This window comes from Heterodontus francisci, chromosome 12, assembly GCF_036365525.1.
Source record: "Heterodontus francisci isolate sHetFra1 chromosome 12, sHetFra1.hap1, whole genome shotgun sequence".
Classification (NCBI taxonomy): Eukaryota; Metazoa; Chordata; class Chondrichthyes; order Heterodontiformes; family Heterodontidae; genus Heterodontus; species Heterodontus francisci.
In genome coordinates, this window is record NC_090382.1 from 58,286,785 (window position 1) to 58,311,679 (window position 24,895).

Below are 24,895 nucleotides of genomic sequence, written 5' to 3' on the forward strand. Positions count from 1 at the left end.
CCCCATTTCTTCTGGTTGGGAAGTCTAGGACTAGGGCACATAGCCTAAAAATTAGAGCCAGATCTTTCAGGAGTGAAATTAGGAAACACCTCTACACACAAAGGGTGATAGAAATTTGGAATTCTCTTCTGCCAATGGCAGTTGATGCTCAATCAGTTGCAAATTTTAAATCGGAGATTGTTAGAGTTTTGTTAAGTAAAGTTATTGAGAGATAAGGGGGAAAGACGAGTATATGGAGTTGGTTCACAGATCAGCCATGATCTCATTGAATGGCAGAACAGGCTTGAGGGGTTAAATGGCCCACTGCAATTCCTACAGAGCAACAGTGCTTGGCTCTTTTACTTCACTCTCAAATAACTTCACTGCATATCTTGACAACATTGTTATACTTGTACAGAATTATGACTTCACAGACACCATCTGTGCCCAGAGGAAGAATGCAGAATCTCACAGATTTGAACTCCTGAGGAAAATAAGAGCAGGAGGCACAGTCTCCTGTGTGTGGTGTGTGGGTGCCAGCAAGCCATCTGTGGTGCATGGAAACCATTTCCACTGCCTGCATGTGAGATTGATGCTCTCGACTCATTGATCCCCTGCAATCTGGAGTAGCCATATAAATATCAGGACTACAAGAGCAGGTCAGAGGCTGGGAATGCTGCGGCGAGTAACTCACCTCCTGACTCCCCTAAGCCTGTCCACCATCTACAAGGCACAAATCAGGAGTGTGAAGGAATACTCTCCACTTGCCTGGATGAGTGCAACAACACTCAAGAAGCTCAACACCATCAATGACAAAGAAGGCCGCTTGATTGGCACCCCATCCACAAACATTCACTCCCTCCACCGCAGATGCACAGTGGCAGCAGTGTGTACCATCTACAAGATGCACTGCAGCAACGCACCAAGGCTCCTTAGACAGCACCTTCCAAACCCGTGACCTCTACCACCTAGAAAGACAAGGGCAGCAGATGCATGGGAACACCACCACCTGCAAGTTCCCCTCCAAGTCACACACCATCCTGACTTGAAACTATATCGCTGTTCCTTCACTGTAGCTGGTACAAAATCCTGGACCTCCCTTCCTAACAACATTCTGAGTGCACCTATCACATGGACTGCAGTGGTTCAAGAAGGCAGCTCACCACCACCTTCACAAGGGCAATTAGAGATGGGCTATAAATGCTGTCCTAGCCAATGACACCCACATCCCATGAATGAATAAATACAACAAGAAGTCTTCCTTGTGAGTGGATGTGTTTGTGCGTGTGAGATGCTAGGGTAGAATTGGAGCGATCACTGCTGAGGCTGTTGATCTTGTAGCGCACTTGAAATTCTCAGAGTGGCTGCATATTCCCTCCAAGGAACTTCCTACAATTTGAAATACTGATGAGCTTGTTTAGCTGAGCGCACAGTGATATTTGTCCTTGAAGAAATAGCAGTTTGAAGGCAATGCAATACTTGAACAAAGTACAAGACACTGAAACTATCTATGATGAGCCTTGTCTAGTCTTCACCAACTTTATCTTGACATTTTGTTTCTAACACTACTGTCTGTTACAGGTTCGCCTGTCCATTGGCATATTATATCTGAAGCCTTCTCTTTCTGTAGACTCAAGGGACGATAAATTCGACCACGCAGCTCTCATTTTTCAAGAGTTAAGCAGTCTCTTATGCCTCCAATGTGGCGGTCAGGAAATGCAAGCTCACTATAACCCAGAAGTGTGCCACTCACCATATTGGTAAAGGTGAAAAAATCAGCATGCTTGACACACACGTTAGTTCCTTTGCAGATGCCTGCTTGAGGCTTCCTCTGCAAGATTATGTTGCCCTGAGGCAGCTGGTGTTAGCAGCACTCAGGACAACCAGATCTATATGCAACCTGACAGGTGGCGCTTGAAGGGAGAAATTTAACTTACGTTGGTTTACAAGGGGAAATGTGCAGAGTGATACGACGCATGGCCAAATATATTGCCCTGAGCCCCTTTCAAAATTGGGTCTCATATGTATGAAACCTGTGAGCTGTCGATGTCAATTGGGCATCCTACTGCAGCTTACTGGTCAAAATCTAAGTAACTTCTACTGGCTCCAATGCCAAGCTGGCCCTTGGAGCTGGGGAAAGCAAAGTGGAGGGAGCCTGGCATGAGATGGCAACGGCCCCATGGTAATTTTGTGGCGTCAAGAGAAGAACTTCTAAAACTATTAAGAGCTTTGCTCATCTTTTAGTGGGCTGCTCCAGCAGTCTCTTTGAAGACTGCTGTTTAGGCCTTTGAAGACCTGGAATAACCAATTTCACATTGGGATCCCCAAACTGTCTAATGATCCTGATTTGCATACACAAGGTGTCTAACGCTTGTTTCAGGTGGGCACCCTACACAGTAAGAATTAGCTGACATCCAATCTGGTAGCTGGTGCACTTCCGTTGAAGATCGGTCATGAGAAATCACAAGCTGAAATCTGTCCTTTCATGCTGAATTTCTTTTGCCCAAAAAACAGGTGAAACATGATTGAATATCTTTCCCGGAGGCAGAGACACTAGCAGTTAATTAGGTTTTTGAAACAGAATGCCGTGAGGAAATCAAGTAGTAATGGCTGTAATATGATTGAATGGAAGATGAGTAGTCAGCTGTCATTTTAAGTCAAGCCATCTAACCTGCAGATGTGGGGAAGTGTAGAGAGATCATTATTTTGCATCTTTCCAAAATGGGGTTTGGGGAGGGAATCTGCAATTGGATCAAACTGCTCTACACAAACATCAGTAGCGCAGTCTCAATCAATGGGTGGGAATCGGAAAGTTTCCCGATCCAATCTGGAGCCAGACAGGGCTGTCCTCTCTCCCCGGTCTTGTTTGTTTGCTGTATTGAACCCTTTGCTGAGTCTATTAGGAAGGATGCGAGCATAAGAGGGGTGACAATCCCAGGCAGCGGAGGCACTCAGGTGAAAACCTCCCTGTACATGGATGACGTCGCCGTCTTCTGCTCGGATCCGCTGTCCGTGCGCAGACTGATGAGCATCTGCGACCAGTTCGAACTGGCCTCGGGAGCCAAAGTTAACCGCGGCAAGAGCGAGGCTATGTTCTTTGGGAACTGGGCTGACTGATCCTTTGTCCCCTTCACCGTCAGGTCAGACTACCTGAAGGTGCTGGGGATATGGTTCGGAAGGGCCAAGGCGTGCACCAAAACCTGGGAGGAGCGAGTAGCCAAGGTACAACAAAAGTTAAGCATGTGGGGGCAGCGATCTCTCTCCATTGTGGGTACGTACCTGGTCATCAGGTGCGAGGCGCTCACGTTGTTGCTGTACATGGTGCAGGTCTGGCCCATACCCCACTCCTGCGCTGTGGCGGTCACCCGAGCCATTTTCCGCTTCATCTGGGGATCTAAAATGGACCGGGTCCGGAGGGACACGATGTTTAAATTTCTGGATAAGGGTGGGAAAAATGTACCCAACGTGGCCCTCATCCTGATGACCACCTTCGTGTGCGGCTGCATCAAGCTGTGTGTAGACCTCCAGTACGCAAACTCCAAGTGTCACTACGTGCTGTGGTTCTATCTGTCCCCAGTGTTGCGAAGGATGGGCCTGGTCACATTGCCGCGGAACGCTCCATGCAGTTGGACCGTGCCATACCACCTATCCTTTGTGGAGCAGTTTCTGCGGGAAAACACCTCTGACCACCGATCCATCAGGCAGTGGTCTGCATGGAATGTCCTCAAGGCCCTACGGGAAAAGGAGACGGGGGATCCTGTCGGTTGGTTCCCCGAGCAGACCGCCAAAGTCATTTGGCGGAATGCCTCATCAACAGAACTTTCAAACAAGCACCAAGCTTGGCTGCTGGTGAGAAGGGCCCTCCCCGTCAGATCCTTCCTGCACGCCCGAAGTCTCGCCCCCTCCGCACAATGCCCCCGCGGTGGCTGTGGTGGGGAAGAGATGGTTGCCCACCTCCTCCTGGAATGTGTCTTTGCAAAGCAGGTGTGGAAAGAGATGCAGTGGTTTTTGTCGAGGTTCATCCCAAGCAGCTCTGTAACACAGGAGTCAGTGCTCTATGGGCTGTTCCCAGGGACGCACACCGAGACAAACATCAACTGCTGCTGGAGGACTATCAATTTGGTGAAAGACGCCCTTTGGTCTGCCCAAAGCTTGCTGGTCTTCCAGCGCAAAGAGTTGTCCATGACCGAATGTTGCCGACTGGCACATTCCAAGGTCCAGGACTACGTGCTGATTGACGCACTAAAACTTGGGGCAGCCACAGCAAAGGCTCAATGGGGAAAGACCACAGTGTAAGGTACCCCACCAAGCTGAACTGAGGGGCTGGATCCATGGGAAACCCCTCGAACTGTATCGGGAAAATTCTGTCTCGTGTAAAATGTAAAAATGTATCTGGCACGACAAATGTGAAATGGCAGAGTTGTGAGGCAACTCATGATTGTATTGAAGGAAACTGATCACTTATGCACTGTTTGTATTTTTTGACTTGGTGCTGTTTGAAACTGGTAATGTAATTTTTGCAGATTTTTATGAATAAAGTATATTTGGAAATAAAAAAAAAATTATTTTGCATTATCATGTAAAAACAGTTGTATTGACTGAACTAAGTGGATCTGATCACAACTGTTGTTCTGTGTGCTTACTTGCTATAAACTAAAGCAGCTTGACAATTTGCATCCAGTCTTGTCTCCCCAAATGCTCACTTGATCTGAAGAAATTGAAGAAATTGGAGAATCACTACAGAAATATCTAGTTTAGATCTTAGATCTATTGTTACTCTGAGTTTTGCTATTGTGTAAGTAGATATAGGACAGTGCACATCAATTTCCAAAAAACTGAAGTGCTCAGATTGCTTCTGGGAGCAATTGTTACCACTGAGAAAGTATCTACAGCAGACACAAATTCATAAGCACATTGTTTTGTACAGATGTAATGTTGAAATATTGAATACATATTTAATAGGTATTCTAGAATTGTTGAATGGGTACCATAAAATCCTTCAAAAATTCGACTTCTCATGCTATACTTTCCATTGTCTAAAAGAGTATTTATTTGTTAAAGGTGAAAATGACTCATTGGATTATTCAAATAATGCCTATGTAAAACATTAATTTGAATTTTGCATTATTATTTATTATTAGTGTTATACAGCATGAAACTAAGAAGAATTAATCTAACTATTAATCTTTGTCAAGTTATTAATTGTCTAAATATTTTTTTTTTGCAGAAGATGTCATCATATAAAATAATGTGCATTCTCCTTGTAGTTCTTCCCTTATTTCTGAAAGGTATGATCTTAAATTTAAATTGGGAACTTACAGAATTATATGGTTTCTTCAAATGTAAATTATGGTAGAGCAATTTAGTGGTGTTGTGTAACCAGCAGATGAGAGAACCTCAGTCCTTGATAGCACTTTTTAATGGAAGTTATCTAGAAATCAGATGATAAGGGACACTGATGAGCCCAATATCATGTTCTGAGGTCTTGTGTGTGTGATATACAGTAGTGGCATAGTTGCTGCCATATTGGACTACTCTGCTTTCAGGCATCCCTGGTAGCCTTCTGAAAGCAGCACTGGCCCAATTTAAATATGCAAAGAAGGTCCTGTTGCAGGACCCTTCTGCTAATTTGGATAAAAACCCGTTGGAGCTTACACTAAATAAGCTTTGACAGATCAGTATCTACAGCAACCTAACCATTAAAGGGACTATGGAATAAACACTCAGATAACTTTTTAAAATCTACCTGAATGTGGAGCCAGGAGGAGCAGGAGTTTTCCTCTTGGCTCCAGATAAAAATTGCAGGCTGTTGCTGGCCTGCGCTTACCCCATGCCTCCAATTGCATCCCCCCTCCCGGACTTGACAAGTCCTTGACCAGTGTCCCAGCTGACTGAGCTCTTCTCTGAGATTGTCAAACTGCCACTTGGGGCATGATTAGTACCTTCAGTATGTTGGTCGCCTCCTGACGACGCTGAAGGTACCATGAGGTCCTCTTGGCCAACAGTTCAGGCATGGTTGCTGTTGCTGCCATTGGATTTGCACCAGAAAACTGCAGCAAATTAATTTCCAGGCCATTGTATTATATGGGATCTCCATTATCGAGATCTCTGGCTAATTTTTGTCTTCAAATACAAGCTGTTCTATAATGAACAAAACAGTAGTAGATAGTTAGTATATTTATCTTTTGATTTGCTGCGAAAATGCCTTACTTACACTGAAGTAATGTCTCTGGCAGTTAACCATGTTTATTTTTTAATTTTAGCTTCAGCCAACAGTGCACCAACAATCAGCAGCAATATGTCTATTGTATATGTTGCTGAAGACACAAAGATAGGTAGGTTCACTATTGTAAACTATTTATATTAACAAAAATCAGTTTTACTTTATAAAAGGACAGCTACTTGACATGTTCAGAAATATATATAAAACTATATAGCTTTGTCTTTTATATTGCCTTATAAAACTTTCTAGCTCAGTATCCCATCAAGGGACCCACTAATCAGACCAGTGGCATTTACTTCATTAATATAAAAGCAAAATACTGCGGATGCTGGAAATCTGAAATAAAAACAAGAAATGCTGGAACCACTCAGCAGGTCTGGCAGCATCTGTGGAAAGAGAAGCAGAGTTAACGTTTCGGGTCGTTTTGGTTCCGAAGAAGGGTCACTGACCCGAAACGTTAACTCTGCTTCTCTTTCCACAGATGCTGCCAGACCTGCTGAGTGGTTCCAGCATTTCTTACATTTACTTCATTGCCTTATTGTGTGTTATTTTCATTTGTTCTTGGGATGTGAGTGTTGCTGGCAAGGCCAGCATTTATTGCTCATCCCTAATTTCCCTTGAGAAGATGGTGGTGAGCCATCTTCTTGAACTGTTGCAGTCCATATATTAGAGTCATTTACAGCTTAGAAGGAGGCCATTTGGCCCATCGAGTTCATGATCGCTCTCTGTGGAGCAATCCAGTCAATCCCACTCCCCTGCTTGATCCCTGTAGCCCAGAAAGTTTATTTCCTTCAAGTGGCCATCCAATTTCCTTTTGAAATCATTGATTGTCCCCACTTCCACATCCCTCTGGGCAGTGAGTTCCAGATCATTGCCACTCCCTGCGTAAAAAAGTTCTTCCTCACATTTCCCCTGCACCTCTTGCCCAAAACCTTTGGTCTGCTCCCCCTAGTCCATGTACTATCAGTTAATGGGAACAGTTTGTCCTTGTCTACCTTATCTAAGCCTGTCATAATCTTGTAGACCTCTATCAAATCTCCCCTTAATCTCCTTTGTTCTAGGGAGAACAACCCCAGCTTTTCCAACCTAACCTTGTAACTAAAATCCCCCATCCCTGGAACCATTCTGGAAAATTTCCTTTGCACCCTCGCAAGGACCTTCACATCTTTCCTAAAATGTGGTGAACAGAACTGGACACAGTACTCTAGTTGGGCCCTAATCAGAGCTTAACAAAGGTTCAGCATAACTTCCCTACTTTTGTACTCAATGCCTCTATTTATGAATCCCAAGATCCCATATGCTTTGCTAACCACTCTCTTAATATGTCCTGCTACTTCAAAGATTGTTGTGCATGCATCTGTTCCTGTATATTCTTCAGAACTGAGCATTTACGTCTGTATTGCCTCACCCCATCCCTTCTGCCAAGATACTTCGCCTCACGCTTGTTTGTATTAAATTCCATTTGCTACTTATCTGCCCATTCTGCTAGCCTATCTATGTCCTGTTCATTTCATCCTCAATGTTTACCACTCTTCCAAGTTTGGTATCATCGGTAAATTTTGAGATTCTACTCTGTATTCCAAGATCCAAGTCATTTATACGTAGCAAAAGAAGCAGTGGTCCCAGCACTGACCCTTGGGGAACACCACTGACTACCATCCTCCAGTCTGAAAAACAACCATTTACCACAACTTGCTGTTTTCTGTCCTTGAGTCAAATTTTTTTATCGAATTGGATACTGACCCTCCGATTCCATGAGACTCAATTTTTTTAACCAGCCTTTTACGTTGTACTTTAACAAACACTTTCTTAAAGTCCAAATTGACAACATCCACCACATTCCCTTCATTCCTTCTCTGTTACTTCAACAAGAAATTCAATTAGAATAAACAAGCATGACCTGCCTTTTACAAATCCATGCTGGCTATCTGTAATTAACTCAAACCCCTCCAAGTACCTGTTGATTTTTTCCCCCTGATTATTGTTTCTAAAACCTTACCCACTACTGATATTAAACTAATGGTCTTGTAGTTGCTAGAACTGTCCTTCCACCCTTTCTTGAATAAGGGTGTCACACCCACAGTGCTTTTCTGTGTAGTGGTTTTGTATAACTGAATGTCTTGCTAGGCCATTTCAGAGGGAAGTTAAGAGTCAACCAAACTGCTGTGGGACTGGAGTCACATATAGGCCAGATCGTTATTAATTAGACAAACATTTTATTTCATGTTTATTAATCAATTGAATTTAAATTACCCCAGTTGCCATGGTGGGATTTGAACTTATGTCTCCGGGTCTCTAGATTACTAGTCCAGTAACATTACCACTATGTTACCATCCTCCTTGTCGGTGGTGTAGATATAGTGCATACACTGTCTAGCCAAAACTGGTAAAATCAACTGATTCTTTTTCTTACAGCAAAATGCTCTCTAGGAAGATAATGGAATGCTTATAGCAGCCATTCCCATGAAGTGGCAAAGGGTGCCAGGCCAATGTCTGAAACTTTCTCAAGTGGAGACATTGAAGGAGGCAATATGGCCGCACGCTTAATGCCACTCTCCGGGAAGACAGTGACATCTGTGACCATTGCTTGCTCAGTGCAGGCCAAAAAGTGTTGATGGTATTACATACCACATTGTCCCAACCAAGTCTTGAAAGTGCTATGAACGTGTGATGTTCAGGTTGATCATCAAGGCATCAATGAAACAGTGGTGCCCACCAATTCAAAAGCCACCAATGTCCTTAGTACCTCCTCCTAATTCCAATTGCAGTAGAAATCGCCCATACTCTGTCCAGATTGTTCCGCAGTTTGTGAGAGACTTTCTTCAATACATTGCAGATGTGGGTAGAGCACTATTCCCACGTGTCCAACATCTCAGTCATACATGGAAACTGTTTGCATTGCTTTCAAATGAGATCAATGTTATTGAATCATAAGTCTTTTGAAGCGTTCACCGTGAGATCTGTATCCCTAATGTCCTCAGTTGAAGAGGATCATTTATTGAACTTCCATGGAGGAACAATCCCTGTCTTCTACTCCAAGGTCTTCATTCTCACTAGCACTCCTTGCTGCACCCAGTTAAAACTTTTCTCACTCATTAACTACCTCCTTCTGAGTGGGTATTTCTGTGCTTTCTTAAAAAGGTTAAGTTACCATGATGGAGTTCATGAAGAAGTGGCAGGAATTGCAGATGTGACTGCGTCTTTGCAAGTGTCTGAGTGGTTATTGGAGTGGCTAGTCTCTTCCTGCATGGCACCCCTTATAATGTGCTTTCCTTTGGAGGAAGAGAAGGCTGATTATGCCACAAAAGTACCAGGCAATGACCATCTCCAGCAACTGAGAATCTAACCACCTCCCCTTGACATTCAACGACATTATTTTCACTAAATTCCCCTACCATCAACATCCAGGGGATCACCATTGACCAGAAACTTAATTGGGCCAGCCACATAAATACTGGGATTATGAGAACAGGTCAGAGGCTGTGTATACTGCGGCAAGAAACTCACCTCATGACTCCCCTTTCCACCATCTATAAGGTACAAGTCAGGATTGTGGTGGAATACTCCCCTCTTGCCTGGATGAGTGCAGCTCAAAAAACACTGAAGAAACAACACGATCCAGGACAACATCTGTGGAGAGAGAAACAGAGTTAACGTTTGTGGTCTGTGACCTTTCCAAAGTGTACTTGAAGATTAGCAGAAGCCCTTGAGAGTTGCTAGAGTGGTGTTTAGTAAAGACAGTACTTCAGGATTTGTAATACTCCAGATGGCTCCTGGGCTGTAAGCTCACTAGGAAGCTCCCTTGCTGTTCAAATCTATCCATGGCCATCTGCTCCCATTCTTAGTGTTTTCTCCCCCAATCTGCCCTCTTAAACTGTTTAAACTCCCCTGGCTCCTTAATCAGTTCATTTTAGCCCTAACTACAAGCTAACAGCTAGTTTATGTTACCTGGGCCCACTGCCCTCCCCCAGCCATACCTGCTCTTTGTTTTCTCAATGAAATTGATCACAGTCCGGATGAAACTGAAAAGTACAGCTGGTGATACTTTGATCTCCGATCCTGCTGTCTTCACCGTCCAGAGTGTCCTCGGCCACGCCGTGCGGTAAGTCCATTGAAGAGAAGAAGGAGCAGCGGGACCCAAGGGAAGCCTTGCGAAAAGGTGCCCCGAACACCCAAAAATCCACGAACGGCTCCTCGGCCGCAACTTCAAAGCGCCCGAAGGAGATGGCTCGGAGAGCATCTGCAGCGCACTGTCGGCAATGCTGGTACCGGTGCATGAGGATGTCGCTCACCTCCCGAAGGACGCGGAGGAGATTTCCAGGCGTCGATGGTGGGAACTGAGGACACAAAAACAAGAAATGCTGGATTCACTCAGCAGGTCTAGCAGCATCTGTGGAAAGAGAAGCAGAGTTAACGTTTCGGGTCAGTGACCCTTCTTCGGAAGGGTGGGAACTGAGGAAATGGCTTATTACCTGCACCCCCTTTCCCCCCCCTTCCACCCCCCCTTCCACCCCCCCTTCCCCTTCCGAGCTCCACTCTCTCAGCTCATCCCCCCCACCGCACCCCACTCCCCCCTCACAACCCCTTCCCAGCCCCACCTCGCACCATCTTCCCCCTGCACCACCTTCCCCTGCACCCCCCCCTACCTCCTTACAGCCCCCTTCCCAGCTCCCCCGTGCATCCCCTTCCATCCACCCCTCCCCCTCGCACCCCCTCCTCCCACCGGCATCATCCTACACCTGTGTAGGGGCCCTACAACCCCACTGCCTTGTGGGCATCTTGGGGGAGACCGAGGCTAAGGGAGTAAACCCGAACAGATAATCCGGAGCGGAACCCCGTAGGCGGTCATGTGTCACCTTTGGCATGTTTCCGGCAGTTCCTGCAGCCATACCGGTGCCAAACATCGTGCTCTGCACTCCTTTGGACCCCACCAGAAAGGCCAAGAGGGGGGTTTTGACAATTGGGCAACTCTCAACCTCCATACATTCGCCCAGGCATGCGCCATGGAGAGGTCACTCCATAGTTGCCTCACAGCGACTGAAACAACACGGAAGGCAGCAGTTACGGGTTATAAGTCCAGCTAAATTGGCTAAGAGGTTGGGCGCCACGGGTTGCCTTTGTCGGTGGGAGAGGTCATCGCGCCTCACTGGACAGCTACCGCCCGCCTCAAACCGGGCAGCCCCCGGTCAATAAGGTTCTGTCCCGCCACAGTCCACCTGCTTCAATGGGTGCTTGGAGCTCAGGGTCATTGCCCGAAAGGTGGACTGCAACACCTCACCAAACAACATGAAAAAAGGAAAGAAGGTACCAGCCCTTCGCTTTGCAAGCTGGAACGTCAGAACTATGTGTCCTGGCCTGTCGGAAGACCTTACACAAATCAACGATTCTCGGAAGACCACCATCATTAACAACGAGCTCAGTAGACTCAATGTAGACATTGCAGCACTTCAGGAGACACGCCTCCCCGCAAGTGGATCTCTAGCAGAGCAAGACTACACCTTCTTCTGGCAGGGCAGGGATCCTGTAGAACCAAGACAGCATGGAGTGGGCTTCGCCATCAGAAACTTCTTGCTCAGCATGATAGAGCCTCCCTCAAATGGCTCGGAACGCATACTGTCCATCCGACTGCTCACCACCTCTGGTCCAGTACACCTACTCAGCATCTATGCTCCAACACTCTGCTCCCCACATGAAGCTAAAGACCAGTTCTACGAGGAACTCCATAATATCCTGAGCAGCATCCCCAACACCGAACACCTGTTCCTGCTGGGGGACTTTAATGCCAGGGTTGGGGCCGACCATGACTCATGGCCCTCCTGCCTTGGGCGCTATGGCATTCGAAGGATGAATGAGAATGGGCAGAGACTGCTTGAGTTGTGTACCTATCATAACCTCTGCATCACCAACTCGTTCTTTCACACTAAACCCTGTCACCAGGTTTCATGGAGGCACCCAAGATCGCGTCGTTGGCACCAGCTAGACCTCATCGTCACAAGGCGAGCCTCCTTAAACAGTGTTCAAATCACACGCAGCTTCCACAGTGCGGACTGCGACACTGACCACTCCCTGGTGTGCAGCAAGGTTAGACTCAGACCAAATGAGTTGCATCATTCCAAGCAGAAGGGCCACCCGCGCATCAACACAAGCAGAATTTCTCATCCACAGCTGTTACAAAAATGTCTAAATTCACTTGTGTCAGCCCTTCAAAACACTCCCATAGGGGATGCTGAGACCAAGTGGGCCCACATCAGAGACGCCATCTATGAGTCAGCTTTGACCACCTACGGCAAACGTGAGAAGAGAAATGCAGACTGGTTTCAATCTCATAATGAAGAGCTGGAACCTGTCATAGCCGCTAAGCGCACTGCACTGTTGAACTACAAGAAAGCCCCCAGCGAGTTAACATCCGTAGCACTTAAAGCAGTCAGAAGCACTGCACAAAGAACAGCCAGGCGCTGCGCAAATGACTACTGGTAACACCTATGCAGTCATATTCAGCTGGCCTCAGACACCGGAAACATCAGAGGAATGTATGATGGCATTAAGAGAGCTTTTGGGCCAACCATCAAGAAGATCGCCCCCCTCAAATCTAAATCAGGGGACATAATCACTGACCAACGCAAACAAATGGACCGCTGGGTTGAGCACTACCTAGAACTGTACTCCAGGGAGAATGTTGTTAGTGAGACTGCCCTCAATGCAGCCCAGCCTTTATCAGTCATGGATGAGCTGGACATGCAGCCAACGAAGTCGGAACTCAGTGATGCCATTAATTCTCTAGCCAGTGGAAAAGCCCCTGGGAAGGACGGCATTATCCCTGAAATAATCAAGAGTGCCAAGCCTGCTATACTCTCAGCACTACATGAACTGCTTTGCCTGTGCTGGGACGAGGGAGCAGTACCTCAGGACATGCGCGATACCAATATCATCACCCTCTATAAAAACAAAGGTGACCGTGGTGACTGCAACAACTACCGTGGAATCTCCCTGCTCAGCATAGTGGGGAAAGTCTTTTCTTGAGTCGCTCTAAACAGGCTCCAGAAGCTGGCCGAGCGCGTCTACCCTGAGGCACAGTGTGGCTTTTGTGCAGAGAGATCGACCATTGACATGCTGTTCTCCCTTCATCAGATACAGGAGAAATGCTGCGAACAACAGATGCCCCTCTACATTGCTTTCATTGATCTCACCAAAGCCTTTGACCTCGTCAGCAGACGTGGTCTCTTCAGACTACTAGAAAAGATTGGATGTCCACCAAAGCTACTCAGTATCATCACCTCATTTCATGACAATATGAAAGGCATAATTCAACATGGCGGCGCCTCATCAGAGCCCTTTCCTATCCTGAGTGGCGTGAAACAGGGCTGTGTTCTCGCACCCACACTTTTTGGGATTTTCTTCTCCCTGCTGCTTTCACATGCGTTCAAGTCTTCTGAAGAAGGAATTTTCCTCCACACAAGATCAAGGGGCAGGTTGTTCAACCTTGCACGTCTAAGAGCGAAGTCCAAAGTACGGAACGTCCTCATCAGGGAACTCCTCTTTGCTGACGATGCTGCTTTAACTTCTCACACTGAAGAGTGCCTGCAGAGTCTCATCGACAGGTTTGCGGCTGCCTGCAATGAATTTGGCCTAACCATCAGCCTCAAGAAAACGAACATCATGGGGCAGGACGTCAGAAATGCTTCATCCATCAATATTGATGACCACGCTCTGGAAGTGGTTCAAGAGTTTACCTACCTAGGCTCAACTATCACCAGTAACCTGTCTCTCGATACAGAAATCAACAAGCGCATGGGAAAGGCTTCCACTGCTATGTCCAGACTGGCCAAGAGAGTGTGGGAAAATGGCGCACTGACACGGAACACAAAAGTCCGAGTGTATCAGGCCTGTGTCCTCAGTACCTTGCTCTACAGCAGCGAGGCCTGGAAAACGTATCTCAGCCAAGAGCGACGTCTCAATTCATTCCATCTTTGCTGCCTCCGGAGAATACTTGGCATCAGGTGGCAGGACTGTATCTCCAACACAGAAGTCCTTGAGGCAGCCAACATCCCCAGTTTATACACACTTCTGAGTCAGCGGTGCTTGAGATGGCTTGGCCATGTGAGCCGCATGGAAGATGGCAGGATCCCCAAAGACACATTGTACAGCGAGCTCGCCACTGGTATCAGACCCACCGGCCGTCCATGTCTCCGCTTCAAAGACGTCAGCAAATGTGACATGAAGTCCTGTAACATTGATCACAAGTCGTGGGAGTCAGTTGCCAGCGTTCGCCAGAGCTGGCGGGCAGCTAAAGTGTGGTGAGTCAAAGAGACTTAGCAGTTGGCAGGAAAAAAGACAGAAGCGCAAGGGGAGAGCCAACTGTGTAACAGCCCCGACAATCAAATTTTTCTGCAGCACCTGTGGAAGAGCCTGTCACTCTAGAATTGGCCTTTATAGCCACTCCAGGCGCTGCTCCACACACCACTGACCACCTCCAGGCGCTTACCCATTGTCTCTCGAGATAAGGAGGCCAAAGAAAAAGAAAAAAAGAAGACTTGAGGATTTGCAGAGCTTACTCTTTGCATATGAGAGCTTCCTGATACCCCTGTGCTGATAGAGAAAAAATATGATAGATGTGGAGTTGAGTGAAGGCTGTATAAATGGTAGAGTATATGGACTGACAAGAATGCCCTGACTCACCCTATCTGTCCTTGAGAGTTATTGAATTTCATCTTGCACTGTGTGGCACTTCTTGGGGTCATTGAGATTGCCATCACCCTTGAATCAGCCTGAACAACTCTCTTATTGGGTCACCTACTCTTGGTGCTCAAGAAGCTCTACCTACTAGTTCTGATTTTAATTAGCAATACCTCCACACCAAGCTGTTTGCTGCTCCTTGAACCACCTGGCATTCTATGCTGCTTGAACATGAATGAGCCTCTTTAACTGCTATAGCCTTTTAAAAGCTGCACTGGGACTGAATTTCCCTCCCTTTTAGTAGCAATGTGTCTATTAGTAGCATTATTACTACTCTAAGTTTGCCCTGCATTGTTAATGAGAGTTCCCGGGAGGAAAAGTAAAAGGTTAGCCATGGATTCACATGGGCAGTGCAATTCATACTCCACCTCTAACCCATCAACAGGAGAACAATGCATCCCTTTATCTTGAACCTAGCAAACAGCCTGAAGGAAGCTTTACTTTCCCTGTGACATCTATTGACTCACAATTTTATTTCACATGTAGACACTTGCTGGTTATATCGACTTAGGTGTTAGGATTTCACACACAGTTTCTTTGTTGACTTTTTTTCAAGTAAATACTTTGCTGACCAACTGGGAATGCTTGGAAGATATTTATTTTTTTAATTTTAAATATGACTTGAGCAATGAAGGGAAATAAACTTTCCAGAGAGTTCTCGACTCAAAGACTTTCCCCTTCTTGCCCCTGTTATGAAGAAGAAAAGGAAAGTGCCTAAGAGCTGCTGAGCAATGTTTTTTGTCAGAGTGTTGATATGTGCCATTCAGCTGGGTTTACGAGAGCCATTTGAGAGATGTTCAAAAATACCTGCTGATGCACTTGTGCACGTTGGTAAAACCAGACAAGTATCAGTGGAGGGCCATTAATTAGGTGAACAAAATTAAAATGCTAAATTAATTCCTTACATTTTGTACTTAACCCCCAAGATCCCCTGGTTATTAAGAGCACACTTTATTAATTCACAAAGTCTACTAAGTCATAATTTTGTTTGTGCAGTTTCCATGGAATAGTGTTGCATTACCTGTGATGTTAACATTATTCAGCAGCATATAAATCACGTACTGGAGTTTAATTTTCCCTGTAGAAATGGTGCAAGATTTTTGTACTATACAGCTCTGATGGGAGCAGGGAAAGTAAATTTCCATCAGTGCAATGTCTGACGTACTCTCACTGCAATTGTAAAACGTTTATGCACCACATGGGGGCTCACACTATTGCCATGAATATGTTGGTAGTTTTTTTATTAATTTGCTTTCAATATTTATGGTCTACCTCTCCTCTTCTCAATTCATCTTTCATCCTTTGTGCATATTTGTGGACTGTATTTTCCTTTATCCACCCCTACACATTTCTGCCTGTTGCTCAAACCCTACAAACAATGCCAGGCTGGTTTTTTGGGTCACATTGGATGGAGCCCCTGATGACATTCCCACCAGCAAATGGAACCTGCCAGTAATGCTGCAGTGGGACTGCTCTGCAGCACCAGGAAAGGGAGGAGGCCAGGTTAAAGTGGTCAGAATGTGCTGTAGGCTATAGTAAGGCCTTCAGCAGGTTAAAAAAAAAGGCCATTATTAGAGATCTACCTCCATCAGTGGCCCATCACGACCTCTGGAACTCTCATTAGATTTCACTGGCCTTCCCAGGATGTAGTGGTTAGAGGGGCAGATGGGGCAGGAACCTAAGCCTTGCTTTCCCTTCAGGATTTGCAGGTGGTGCATAGGGAAGGATGGCCAGCAGTGGTGTCCATGGGGTTTGGGGGGTGGAAAGTTACGGTTGGGGCAGGAGCGCAGCAGTAGGCCTGACAACCCAATTTCCCCTGCTGTTTCTGCCACTATTTCACCTGATTAGGGATTGGATAGCAGGGAAATTACTATACCTGTTTTACTATGGGGGATATTTTTTGGCTTCTTGCACCCCTCCCCCCCCCCCCCCCCCCCCCACTGGGATTGTATTGCCCCAAAAGCAGTGGCTAATGTCTTGGAGCCAATTGGTACAGCAAAGGCGGGAGTAATGCACTGTTAATTCAGTCCCACTACTCCACAGGTCACAGCATATTAGTAAAGTTTCCCACCTACCGGAAATTAGCCAAATTAAACACCGTATTTATTCCCCAGAATAAAGCACACCAAACCAGGTTTCTGTAGACAACAAAAAATTAACTATTTATCAATAAACCAATTTTAATCAATGAGATAAATCTATTCTTCCTAACCCTCATGCACACAGAGACATTCAATTACCAATGGTTAACTGGTTTTAAAAGTGATGTTTTAAATTATAACTGTTTCTTAGGAATAATAAAATAACTGGGTTGTAACTCCTGGTAGGATATTTCTGGATTGGTGATGTGTCACAGAGTCAAATAGGCAGATGCCACTCAGTGTCTCTCCAGGTGAAATTAATGAACAGTCTGTGATGGGTAGGCATTCAAGGCAATTCGTCTGCAGCAGGTGTCATACATATCTCCCATCAGAAGGTGGAGCAACAGGTCTACTTGGATTTCTAAGTAGCAGTCCAACAGCAGAAACTTTCCTGATGTTTCAGCATCTTTCAAACACACAAAAAGGCAACTGGACTAACTTTTGAGGCAAAGAGTTTCCAGAGACTGGAGACAACAGGAATCTTTCCAGCCTTAGCAATGCAAGGCTTCCTATCAGCAAAGGAGCCTTTCTCCAAAGCAGTGATTCTCCACAGAGTGTTGCAACTCCTCTTCCTTGTTCTTTTCTCTCTCTTCAGGCACAAACAGCAACAAGGGTTTCAGCTCCCATACCTAAACTTTGCAATTCCCTCAAAGTTCCTTTAACTTCATGAAGAAATCCAAATTTCACTTAATACTGGAATTATTCCTCAAAAGAAAATTTTCCAGCCTTAGCAATGCAAGGCTTCCATCAGCCAATTGCAACCTTCCAAACATAGTCTCCCAGTTGTTTCATGTTTTCCTTCCAGGTGTCTCTATAGACCAACACCTCAGTCAGGTGAACTGCACAGTTAGGAATACTGGCCACTACTGGATTCACTTTTCCCTGAGAAGTTTCTCGAGTATGCATTAACCTGTGTCGTATCATTTGGCACTGAAAAACCCTGTCCAGTGTAACAAAAACTGATTCTTCCTTAGCTCGGTCTTTTAAAGGAATTTGCGAGTATCCCTTTAACAAACCTATCTCTGTAAGACAGATAGCACTGCCCACTCTGTCAATGCACTCTTCTAAGTGATGAATTGGGTAGAAGTCTGCCTTCATTACTGCATTGACTTTTCTGTCGTCTATGCAAAGTTGAGTTGATCCGTCAGGTTTTGGCACTAATACTGTTGGTGAATTCCAGTTGCTTTGATTAGGTTCAATTAAGTTGTTTTACAGCATGTATTGAATTTCTGCTTTTACTTGGGCCCGTTTGTCTGGACTTAAGCGGTAAGGATGTTGCCTTATAGGAACGGATTCTCCTATATCCACATCATGTGTGGCTAAGGTTGTACATCCTGGCTTATCCCTACAGATTCTTCTAAATGTTGTGAGAAGCCTTGTTAAGTCTTCACTTTGTCTTGCATCTAAGCACAAGAACATGTTGTCCAATTTTCCTCGCCATTCTGTATTTGCTAACCAGATAGTAGGAGGTTCAATCTGAGAATTGTTGAGGCCTCTTTCTGCTTCATCCTCACTATTCTTTTCCTTCTCAACAGTCCCCATTACCTGACATACCTGTACTGGCTTATCCTCCTCCCTACGATAATATTGCTTTAACATATTGATATGACACAACCAATTCTTTTTCCGGAGATCAGGGGTATCAATCAAGTAAACCACCTTATCGACTCTTTTGATCACTTTATATGCCAATCCTGCTATACTCTCAGCACTTCATGAACTGCTTTGCCTATGCTGGGATGAGGGAGCAGTACCACAGGACATGCGTGATGCCAATATCATCACCCTCTCTAAGAACAAGGGTGACCGTGGTGACTGCAACAACTACTGTGGAATCTCCCTGCTCAGCATAGTGGGGAAAGCCTTCACTCGAGTCGTTTTAAACAGACTCCAGAAGCTGGCTGAGTATGTCTACCCTGAGGCACAGAGCCGCTTTCGAGCAGAGAGATCCACCATTGACATGCTGTTCTCCCTTCACCAGCTACAGGAGAAATTCCGCGAACAACGGATGCCCCTTTACGTTGCCTTCATAGATCTCACCAAAGCCTCTGACCTCGTCAGCAGACGTGGTCTCTTCAGGTTACTAGCAAAGATCGAATGTCCACCAAAGCTACTAAGTATCATTAGCTCATTCCATGACAATATGAAAGGTACAATTCAGCATAGCGGCGCCTCATCAGACCCCTTTCCTATCCTGAGTGGTGTGAAACAGGGCTGTGTTCTCGCACCTACACTGTTTGGGATCTTCTTGTCACTGCTGCTCTCACATGCATTTATGTCTTTAGAAGAAGGAATTTTCCTCCACACAAGATCAGATGGCAGGTTGTTCAACCTTGTCCATCTTAGTGCGAAGACCAAAGTATGGAAAGTCCTCATCAGGGAACTCCTCTTTGCTGATGATGCTGCATTAACGTCCCACATGGAAGAGTGTCTGCAGAGATTCATTGACAGGATTGCAGCTGCCTGCAATGAATTTGGCCTAACCATAAGCCTCAAGAAAACGAACATCATGGGGCAGGACGTCAGAAATGCTCCATCCATCAATATTGGCGACCACGCTCTGGAAGTGGTTCAAGAGTTCACCTACCTAGGCTCAACTATCACCAGTAACCTGTCTCTCGATACAGAAATCAACAAGCGCATGGGAAAGGCTTCCACTGCTATGTCCAGACTGGCCAAGAGAGTGTGGGAAAATGGCGCACTGACACGGAACACAAAAGTCCGAGTGTATCAGGCCTGTGTCCTCAGTACCTTGCTCTACAGCAGCGAGGCCTGGAAAACGTATGTCAGCCAAGAGCGATGTCTCAACGCATTCCATCTTTGCTGTCTCCGGAGAATCCTTGGCATCAGGTGGCAGGACCGTATCTCCAACACAGAAGTCCTCGAGGCGGCCAACATCCCCAGCATATATGCCCTACTGAGCTAGCGGCACTTGAGATGGCTTGGCCATGTGAGCCGCATGGAAGATGGTACGATCCTCAAGGACACATTGTACAGCGAGCTTGTCACTGGTATCAGACCCACCCGCTGTCCATGTCTCCACTTTAAAAACGTCTGCAAACGTGACATGAAGTCCTGTGACATTGATCACAAGTCATGGGAGTCAGTTGCCAGCGATTGCCAGAGCTGGCGGGCAGCCATAAAGGCGGGGCTAAAGAGAGGCGAGTTGAAGAGACATAGCAGTTGGCAGGAAAAGAGACAGAAGTGTAAGGCGAGAGTCGACTGTGTAACAGCCCCGACAACCAATTTTATCTGCAGTGCTTGTGTAAGAGTCTGTCACTCTAGAATTGGTCTTTATAGCCACTCTTGGCGCTGCTCCACAAACCACTGACCACCACTAGGTGCTTACGCATTGTCACTCGAGACAAGGAGGCCAAAGAATATGGGCCACTGAACCATGCTTTTAATGGTTCACTCTGTAATGGTAATAATACTAATACTTCATCCCCTGGTTGAAAATTTTGGGTCTATGCATTTTTGTCTGCCTATTTTTTCTTATTGGCTTGGGATGCCTTGAGGTGTTCCTGAGCCACTTTGCAAGCTTTCGTGAGCATTTCCCGGAACACAGATACATAGTCTAGTATTGAAGATTCATTCCTTTGTTCTAAGAACCTGTCTTTGATGAGTTTTAGAGTTTTACTTCATTTTATTTTTTTATTTTATTTAGAGATGCAGCACTGAAACAGGCTCTTTGGCCCATTGAGTCTGTGCTGACCATCCACCACCCATTTATACCCTTCTTCTCTTCTTTTTTCTTTGGCCTCCTTGTCTCGGGAGACAATGGGTAAGTGCCTGGAGGTGGTCAGTGGTTTGTGGAGCAGCGCCTGGAGTGGCTATAAAGGTCAATACTAGAGTGACAGACTCTTCCAAAGGTGCTGCAGAAAAAATTGGTTGTCGGGGCTGTTTCGCAGTTGGCTTTCCCCTTGCGCTTCTGTCTTTTTTCCTGCCAACTGCTAAGTCTCTTCGACTCGCCACACTTTAGCCCCGCCTTTATGGCTGCCCGCCAGCTCTGGCGATCGCTGGCAACTGACTCCCATGACTTGTGATCAATGTCACAGGACTTCATGTCGCGTTTGCAGACGTCTTTAAAGCGGAGACATGGACGGCTGGTAGGTCTGATACCAGTGGCGAGCTCGCTGTACAATGTGTCCTTGGGGATCCTGCCATCTTCCATGTGGCTCACATGGCTAAGCCATCTCAAGCGCCGCTGACTCAGTAGTGTGTATAAGCTGGGGATGTTGGCCGCCTCGAGGACTACTGTGTTGGAGATGCGGTCCTGCCACCTGATACCAAGGATTCTCCGGAGGCAGCCAAGATGGAATGAATTGAGACGTCGCTCTTGGCTGACATACGTTGTCCAGGCCTCGCTGCTGTAGAGCAAGGTACTGAGGACACAGGCTTGATACACTCGGACTTTTGTGTTCCATGTCAGTGCGCCATTTTCCCACACTCTCTTGGCCAGTCTGGACATAGCAGTGGAAGCCTTTCCCATGCGCCCCATCCCGTTTATACTAATACTGCACTAATTCCATATTCCTACCACATCCCCACCTTCCCTCTATTCCCCTACCACCTACCTATACTGGGGGCAATTTATAATGGCCAATTTACCTATCAACTTGCAAGTCTTTGGCTGTGGGAGGAAACTGGAGCACCCGGTGAAAACCCACGCGGTCACAGGCAGAACTTGCAAACTGCCCGTAAACCAATTCGAAAGGACTAAAACCTGTAGACTCATTTGATGAATCTCTGGTAGCAAGTAAAAGAAGGTCTAGCCCTTTATCCCAGTCATGTGGATATTTGTGACAGTATGTTCAAATCATTGTTTTGAGAATTTGATGAAATCTCTCTAAAGCTCCCTGTGACTGTGGGTAATATGCTGAAGATTTCAACTGTCTGATACCCAAATTACTCATGACTTCTTGAAAAATTTTAGACGTGAAATTAGAACCCCGATCCAATTGAACTTCAACTGGTAATCCATATCTTGTAAAGAATTGGGTTAACTTCTCTACTACTACTTTTGCACTAATTGCCCTTAAAGGAATAGCCTCTGGAAATCGAGTAGCCATATCTATGTTAGTAAGTATACATTGATGGCCTGCTTTTTTTTTGGCAAGGGTCATACACAGTCTACTAATACCCTACTAAATGGTTCCTCAATAACTGGTATGGGAATTAGTGGTGCTGGTTTTATGATAGGCTGTGGTTTTCCCACCATTTGGCATGTATGGCATGTCCTACAAAATTGCCTCACATTAGAAGCCTGCTACCCAACCCGAACTCGACGGGACCCGACAACATTTGTCGGGCTCGGGTTGGGTCGGGCCCATCTTCAGGCTCCGGCTTTCAGGCTCGGGTCGGGTTGGGCTGAGTCCAAGTCGAGTCGGGTCAGGTTGGGCTGGACACACAGGGTCAGTGCTGTGCCGGTAAGTACTAAAAATAAAAAAAACTTACCTGAGCTGGGAGTCCGGGATGAAACTCAGTCTGCGCAGTGGGCGAGTGACGTCACTATGATGTCATCACGCATGCGCGACAGCTTCGTGGAGGTTCCAAGTTGGGAGGTAAGTAAATGGATGGCCGGGTTGGGCTCAGGTCGGGTCGAGTAGGGGCGGGCTCGGGTTGGGTCGGGCTTGGGGCAAAAGCAGAGGGACTCGGGCCGGGTTCCACGGTGGTTCGGTTGGGTTCGGGTCGGGTTCGTTTTCCCGACCTAAAGTAGGCCTCTACCTCACATCCTTTGTAAGGCCTGGCCAGTAATAATGTTGGCTTATATGTGATTTTGTTTTCCGAATCCCACTATGTCCTGCTAGAGGATTGCCATGCACTAACCTTAATAATTCCTGGTGATACTTAGGTGGTACTACTATCTGTCGAACAGCTGTCCAGTCTTTGTCCGCAGGTCTATGAGGTGGTCTTCATTTACTCCACAAAACACTGTCTTCAATATAATAGCCTTCTGGAACTCCTTTTGCCTCAGCTTCTGTCAGAGCCGACTGTGCTATTCTGTGTAACTCTGGATCAACTTGTTGTGCTGCAATTATGGAAGATTTGTTAAACATCTCATCTGGATTATCCAAATCCCTAAATAAAGTTTGAGATACTCGGCTATCTCTTTGTGGTGCCAATTCTCCCTCCGACAATGGAACCTGTTTAGCTATTGCTTGGGTTACTACACACGCAGGAAGTATTCCTGGAACTTGTTCCTGTAATTGATCCATTTCTTTAACTTCACTTGGTTTCTCTGTGACTACGGTAGAAACTGATACTTTTGAACCAGCCAAATCATTCACTTGGAGTAGGTCAGTTCTCTCTACTGGTAAGCTATGGACAACTCCTACAGTTACCATCCGAGATATTAGGTCACACCCTCGGTGTACTCTATATAAAGGTATGGGTATATACTCCCCACCAATTCTGTTAACTAAACCTTTAGCATTCAGTGTGCTCTCTGGTGGAAATGTTATACCTTTCCCCAGCAAAAGAGTTTGGGTTGCTCCTTTATCCCTAAGTATAATGATAGGTTTGCATGCCTCACTTGAGGGATATGGAGTTTCTTATCCCTTTGACAAGAATTCACTATAACTTTCAGGTATCATATTTTTAACATCTACACTCACTTTAGCTTTTGTATCTGGTTTTATGGCTGCCGTTAAAGCTACAGCCTGGTCAGCTACACTTTCAGTCAGAGCTTCTTTCTCACCATTAATTTTGTGTACCTCAACAAGTTCCATGGGTTTACCTCATAACTTCCAGCATACTGACCAACGATGTCCCACCTTGTGGCAATGATAACACTTCGGCTTGCGGACTTCACTTCTACCCTCAGCACCTTCCTTTCTGACCTGAGGAGGTGATCCTGGGGCATTACCAGCTATTCCTTCCTGTCCCTGGCTACTTGCCTTCCTTTCACTCTCCCACTTTCTATCCTTCTCAGGTTTGTGGAGGTGATGGACAAAAGGTTTTGGCTTATTCACAAGTTCAAAATTATCAGCAATTTCTGCTGCTTGCCTGGATTTTAAAACTTTCAGGTTATCCACATGAGTTCTCCCGACTGAAAGGATTGAATTTTTAAACTCTTCCAAGAAAATCAATTCTCTAAGGTTCTCATATGTGGTTTCCATCTTTAATGCCCGTGGCCAATGATCAAAATTAATTTGTTTTACTCTCTTAAATTCTACATATGTCTGCCCAGCCAATTTCCATAAGTTCCGAAACTTCTGATGGTAAACTTCAAGGACTAATTCCAATGCAGCGAGAATAGCCTTTTTTGCCATCTCATAATCTGCAGAAGCCTCTTCAGGAAGCATGGCAAAAACTTCATGAGTTCTGCCCATCAACCTGCTTTGCATAAGCATTGTCTAGCTTTCCTTTGGCCATTTCATTTGTTTGGCTATTTTTTCAAAAGTAATGAAAAATGCCTCCACGTCCCTTTCCTCAAACTTTGGAAGAACTTGTATACATTTAAGTAGCTTTTCACTGGGTCCTGGGCTAGATTCAGATTCTTCCTGACCAGAATTTACCCTGAAGTCAAGACCACCCCTTTGTTTTTGTTGCATCTTTTTTTATTTCAAATTCCCTTGCTTCTTTTTCATTTTCTCTCTGAAATTCAAGTCTAAGTCTTTCCAATTCTGTTACCTTTTCTTTATCCTAGTGAAGCTTAAGTTGTTCCAATGCTATTTCTGTTTCTTTTTCTGTTTCCCTGTCAAGTTTTCTTAATTCTATTTCTTTCTCCTGCTCAAGTTTTTTCGTTTCCAACTGAATCTTAGCCAATTCCACTGTATCATTCTCTAACTTACTATCTTCTTGTTCCTCTTCTTCT

General features: G+C 45.6%; 1 protein-coding gene across 10 annotated transcripts in view; it reads left to right on the forward strand.

Moving 5' to 3' along the window:
- The window catches only part of cdhr2 (cadherin related family member 2), a 250,231-nt gene that overhangs the window by 105,652 nt on the left and 119,684 nt on the right, over window positions 1-24,895 (forward strand). For all 10 annotated transcript variants that reach the window (XM_068043480.1, XM_068043481.1, XM_068043475.1 and 7 more), the window contains 2 exons: window positions 5,207-5,267; window positions 6,243-6,314. In XM_068043480.1, coding sequence (XP_067899581.1) covers window positions 5,210-5,267; window positions 6,243-6,314 — 130 coding nt within the window. In that variant the 5' untranslated portion in view covers window positions 5,207-5,209. The remainder of the gene's footprint in view (window positions 1-5,206; window positions 5,268-6,242; window positions 6,315-24,895) is intronic.